Genomic DNA, 6300 nt, shown 5'->3' with positions numbered 1-6300 from the left:
TTCTCAGTGGGGAGTCCGTCTCACTACGGATTTTCCCTAGGGGTCACTGTGATGCAGGGTGTGAGACAACCCACAGTAGCTTTAAAATGGTTATCAGATAAGCCTGTGTGGGTTGAACAGTGGCCCCTTAACAAAGAGAAACTTATTGCCCTGCACACTCTAGTTAAAGAACAGTTGGAAGCAGGTCATATCGAACCATCACACAGTCCATGGAACACTCCTGTGTTTGTCATAAAGAAGAAATCAGGGAAATGGAGGCTCCTGCAGGATTTACGTCGAGTCAATGAGGTGATGGCTACCATGGGAGCATTGCAGCCAGGGTTACCCTCGGCAACAATGATTCCCATGAATTGGCCTATTGTTATCATTGACTTGAAAGACTGCTTCTTTACCATTCCCCTACATGCAGACGATAAGGAAAAGTTTGCATTTACTGTTCCTTCGATAAACCGTGCTGAGCCTTCTAAACGGTATCACTGGAAGTTTTTGCCACAGGGCATGAAAAATTCACCCACAATTTGTCAATGGTTTGTTGCCCAGGCCTTGAGCCCTGTTAGAGAGACCTATCCGGAAGGGTATTGTTACCATTATATGGATGATATCCTCCTAGCGGCTCCTTCCAGTGAGATGCTGTCTGCCATGGAGTCCAACACCCATGCTTCTCTGAAACAGTATGGTTTGATTGTGGCTCCTGAGAAAGTACAGCGTGCTCAGCCATGGCTTTACCTTGGCATGAAGGTACTCGAACGTACCGTTCAGCCACAGGCCCTCAAATTGGGAACAAATATTAGGACTCTAAATGATGTCCAAAAATTGGCAGGGACTATAAATTGGTTGCGTCCCTATCTTGGCCTGACTCCATCCCAAATTCAGCCTTTACTTGATCTTCTTAAAGGCGATTCTGACCTTCGAGCTCCTCGGAAATTGACCCCCCAAGCAAAGCAAGTTATTGCTTTAGTGGAACAGTGCATGCAAACTAAACACTTATGGAGAATTGCCACTGATGTTGCAATTCATGTGTATATTCTTATCGAAAGCATGGTTCCTTTTGCCATGATTGCACAATGGAACCCTGCCTGGCAAGATCCCCTGCATGTGCTAGAATGGCTTTTCCTGTCAGTGCGCTCCAAGAAAACAGCTCCCGGTTTGTTTGAGCTTCTGGCACAGCTAATTGTCAGAGCACGTACCCGTTGCACGGAACTTGTTGCACGTGACCCTGAGGTCATTGTAGTTCCTGTGCAACTAGACTATTTTAAATGGTGCATGGCCAACAGTTCCGCCTTACAAGCGGCACTGACCAATTATACTGGTACTATTAAGTACCATTTGCCCTCCCACCCCCTGTATAAATTGCACGAACAAGTCACGTTAAGTCAGAAGCTGCTTTCTTGCACAACGCCTGTGCCTGGACCCACTGTATTTACTGATGGGTCTGGAAAGACAAACAAGGCTGCTGTGACTTGGCACGATGGTCACAGTTGGCAACACATTGTCGAACTCCAGGAAGGTTCACCCCAGGTCGTCGAATTACGCGCAGTTACTATTGCGTTTCAGCATTTTTCCTGCCCCCTCAATATAGTCACTGATTCTGCATATGTGGCTGGCTTAGTTCGACGCCTGGATAAAGCGGTCCTTCGAGAGGTTTCAAATGCCCTTTTGTTTGGGGTCCTTCGTCTGTTGTGGGAAACGATTCAAAAACGTACTAATTCTTATTATATTTTACATGTGCGCAGTCATACCACTTTGCCAGGTTTCATCGCCACGGGGAATGCTCGCGCAGATCGCCTTGTTTCACCAGCCGCTTTGGGTCCAGTGCCCGATCTTCGTCAACAGGCCATCACTTCGCATCAATTTCTTCACCAAAGCTGGCGTGCCTTGGAACGGCAGTTTCATTTGACGTCTGCTGAAGCCCGCTCCATTATTGCTGCATGCCCTGACTGTCAAGGTCAATCGGTACCTGCCTTTTATGGCACTAACCCGAGAGGGCTGCAAGCTTTACAGATCTGGCAAACTGATGTGACCCACATTGCGGAATTTGGCCGTTTGAAATGCGTACATGTATCTGTGGATACCTTCTCCTCTGTTATAGTCGCTACTGCCCATGCAGGTGAAACTGCCCGGGATGTCATTCGCCATTGGCTGCGGGCCTTTTCTACGTGTGGAGTGCCACACCAAATTAAGACTGATAATGGCCCTGCTTATCTCTCTTCCCGGGTGCAATCTTTTCTCCGAATGTGGGGAATTTCTCACGTCACTGGTATTCCTCACTCTCCCCAGGGTCAAGGTATTGTGGAACGAGCACATGGTATCCTTAAGCGTCAATTAGAAAAACAGAAGGCGGGAATGTCTGGGGAAACCCCCGAAGCTCGCCTCGCTAAGGCTACCTATGTGCTCAATTTTGTTAACATCGCGGAGGGCCAGCGGGATCCACCCATGGTCCGGCATTTTGGCTCCTTACAAAAGTCCACACCTGTCTCCCCTGGGGTGAAAGTTAGGGTAAAAGATTTGCACACAGGGCAGTGGTCTCAACCGTGCGAACTATTAACTTGGGGCAGAGGGTATGCTTGTGTTTCCACAGATGAAGGACCACGCTGGGTACCTGCTCGATGTGTCCGCCCTGTACTGGATGAACCACGCCCACAAGATACGTGAAGTCCATCTATGGCCACACCTGACAACTGAATGCTACTGCCATGGACTAATAACGAAAGCACTGTCTGGGCTGTAACTCTTGCCTGTTCGTTTAGTTGTTTTTGTATTATCGATACTGCCGTGGTTTGTGTCTCCCTTGCAAGGGGCCCCGCAATGGATGGCACTTGTTGGCAGTTTCTTTAATACAAAAACAGGGGGAATTGTGGTGGTTCTCCCCCAGCTGGCCTGGGGGATTTGGGAAGAATTAAAATTAACAGGAACCTTTGTTCAGGGGAGAATTACGCCCGGACCCGGAAGTTGTAACAATCTGGTTTTCCGGTAAAATGTGCTGAACACAGCAAAATGTGTTTCGTGACATGCGCAGTAAGCAGAGTTATATAACACCGTTAGTGGCCAATGGAAGAATATTTATGTATGTGGGAACCAGTGGAGAGTTGACATGTGTAGCCTAAAAAGTGTATAAAAGCAGCAGACATCGTGCAATAAAGTGTTCCAGCCTCTGGATCCACACGGGTTTTGTGTCGTGTCCCGCCTCAACCGCGACATCGGGATAAGGGCAGTGGATTCTTTCCAGTGTGAGGGGCAGCCCTTCTGGGGAGCGTTGGGTCTTGAGGTTAGAAATAGTGTAATAGTTACCAGAATTCTTTGCTCAATCAGTGTTTCAGCACCCTCAGAATTACCTGAACCTGCTTTTACCTCACCAAAATCTTTCCTCTCTTTTGGCCAAGTCCCTCTTTCCTTCCCCATATATCCAATACTTTTTCTCCCAGTTCCTCTTGATCTCCCCAAACTTTCATCTGGGTGGACTCAATTTTGTGATGACCCTGTGCAACCTCATGGAATCAAGGGGTCATTGTGACACCAAGGACACCTCATGGACTCAAGGGATCACTGTGATGCTCCAGGGCATTCTGGAGCCAAAGGATCCCGGGGACACTGAGCAGCCTCCTGGAATCAAAGGGCCATTTTGACACTGCAGGGCCTCATGGAAACAAAACCAAATACAGGCTTGTCCAGGTCCTGAGGGTGATTCAGAAGGGAGGCAGCAGTGATTTCTCCCTACAGACCCACCACTCCAATGGTCTCTCCCTGCCCTGAAGGTTTCTGGCCATCAGGCTGTAGCTGAGGGGCTTGGGCAGGGCCATGAGGAGGGGGGAGAACAAGGGTTGTGTCCAACTATGCCAGGAGGGCTGTGCTGGGCAAGGAGGAGGAGGCTGCAGCAAACAGTGGCACTGCTGAGGTGAGAGGAGCAGGGGGAGAGACCTTGTGCCTGCCCACACTGGGCAGGAGCTGCCCCAGGATGGCAGCTCTGAAGCACTCCCAGCATGTCCCTGGGAACAGCAGGGGAAGACTGGATTTCCAAATCAGGCTGGGAATGCAAAGAGCAGGAGTGTCCTGGTGTCACTGCAGGAGAGTTCCAACCCTGCAGCAAGGGCACAGAAGAAGTGACCCAGTCCATGCAGTTCCCTCAGAAGATGCCACAGCATCCTGTAGATGCTGTCAGGGAGGCCAGCTCTGCTTCACAAGTTCCCAGTGCCTGTCCCTGCCTGTGCTCAAAGGGCTCCCACCCTCCAGGATTGTGCTGGGAGAGTACTCAGGCCTTCCAGCCAGAAAGGGGCTCACAAGGACAATGTGGAAGTGGAAAGAGCAGCTCTGCAAAGACCAAGCTCTGCTGCTCCCTGGCAGTGCTGCTGTGCTGGGATTCTTGTCCCCTTGCCCTTTGCAAATCCCCCCTGTCCTGCAGTGTGCTGTGCTTTAGGAACAGCTAAGAAGAAGGGTCTTGGACAAAGAAGGCACTGCAGGGTCCTTTATTTTGTTTAAATACTCAGAAAGCATAATTCGTCATTTATACATCTCTGGGTCAAATTCAATGGTTAGACACAAAATTAGAAGGCAGATGCATAATATTATTTAATGGCACAGAAAATTTTTGCAAGAAGAACCTGAAGACCTTCACGGAAAACCTGAGCAGGAAGGCTGGGCCATTACAGAGTCCCCTGAACGCTACACATGAGAACACAGGCACTTTATTGCCCCTGAAAAGCATCCAGTCCTCATTTTCCTTATGGCATCCCTGAGCTCCTGGTTCCTCAGGCTGTAGATGAAGGGGTTCAATGCTGGAGGCACCACCGAGTACAGAACAGCAAACACCAGGTCCAGGGATGGGGAGGAGATGGAGGGGGGCTTCAGGTAGGTAAATGCTGCAGTGATGATAACAATAGAGACCACAGCCAGGTGAGGGAGGCACGTGGAAAAGGTTTTGTGCCGTCCCTGATCAGAGGGGATCCTCAGCACAGCCCTGAAGATCTGCACATAGCAGAAAACTATGAAAATGAAACAACCAAACCCTAAACAGGCACTAACCACAATGAGCCAAATTTCCCTGAGGTAGCCTGAGTGTGAGCAGGAGAGCTTGAGGATCTGTGGGATTTCACAGAAGAACTGGCCCAAGGCATTGCCCTGGCGCAGGGGCAGGGAAAATGTATTGGCTGTGTGCAGCAGAGCATTGAGAAACCCAGTGGCCCAGGCAGCTGCTGCCATGTGGGCACAAGCTCTGCTGCCCAGGAGGGTCCCGTAGTGCAGGGGTTTGCAGATGGCAACGTAGCGGTCGTAGCACATGATGGTGAGGAGGGAAAACTCTGCTGAGATGAAGAACAGAAAAAAAAAGGCCTGTGCAGCACATCCTGTGTAGGAGATGGTTGTGGTGCCCCAGAGGGAGTTGTGCATGGCTTTGGGCACAGTGGTGCAGATGCAGCCCAGGTCTGTGAGGGAGAGGTGCAGCAGGAAGAAGTCCCTGGGGGTGTGCAGGTGCTGGTCGCAGGCTACGGCGCTGAGGATGAGGCCGTTGCCCAGGAGGGCAGCCAGGGAGATGCCCAGGAAGAGCCAGAAGTGCAGCAGCTGCAGCTCCCGCCTGTCTGAGAATGCCAGCAAGAGGAACTGGACCGTGGAGCTGCTGTTGGGCATTTGCTCATTCCTCAGAGTGTTTGGATCTGTTGATGAGGAGAAGTCAATGCTGAGTTAGACCAGGCTGCTGCAGCCAAACAGGACACGTCTCACAGCCACCCCACTCTCAGGCTCTCTCTCCTCACTCAGACCTCCCTGCAGCTCCCTCCCCTGAGCTCTGGCTGTTTCTGACTGAATTCTTTGTGTTTGTTCCCCCACTTGCATTTTCCAGACTTGAGAGTGGTTGTGGATGTTGGAAATCCCTGACATTTCCATTGCACTGCAGCTCAAGTCTTGTGGGTTCTGAGGGCACAGGGACGGTCCCTGAGTGCAGACACAAGAGCTGCTCTGCCCATCAGTCTGTGCTCAGCTGCCCTGTGCTGGCAGCTTGGAGCTGCAGGAGCATCACACTCAACTGTTCTCCTACACAGCAACTGCACAGATCTCCAGGAATCCATGTCCAAAGCACAGACTGACACACTCCTCACCTTTTCATCTCTCCCCTCCAACACTGAGACACCAAATGCTCATTGCAGCTGCCCAGAGCATTTCCATGGAGTTAGCACTGAGAAGGTTTCTCCACAGGCACAGAGATGCTATGGCAGAGCTGTGCCCTTCTGGAGGGCACCTGCATCCCTTCAGGACACCCAGGGAAACATCTGAAAAGCCTGAGGTTGCCTGGAGGGCAATTTGGGCACTTTGCTC

At 50.8% G+C, this 6300-nt stretch overlaps 1 protein-coding gene across 1 annotated transcript; it reads right to left on the bottom strand.

The window, feature by feature from the left end:
- Positions 1–4716: 4716 nt before the first annotated feature.
- Positions 4717–5616, bottom strand: LOC126649904 (olfactory receptor 14J1-like; the record flags this gene model as incomplete). Its single annotated transcript, XM_050334270.1, has 1 exon — positions 4717–5616. A coding segment is annotated over exon 1 (900 nt), but the record flags the coding sequence as incomplete, so codon positions are not given.
- Between the last annotated feature and the right edge of the window lie 684 nt (positions 5617–6300).

This window comes from Myiozetetes cayanensis, unplaced genomic scaffold, assembly GCF_022539395.1.
Source record: "Myiozetetes cayanensis isolate MyiCay16 unplaced genomic scaffold, myiCay2020 scf514, whole genome shotgun sequence".
NCBI lineage: Eukaryota > Metazoa > Chordata > Aves > Passeriformes > Tyrannidae > Myiozetetes > Myiozetetes cayanensis.
Note: the sequence above shows the minus strand (reverse complement) of the source record. Positions and strands in the feature narration are given on the sequence as shown.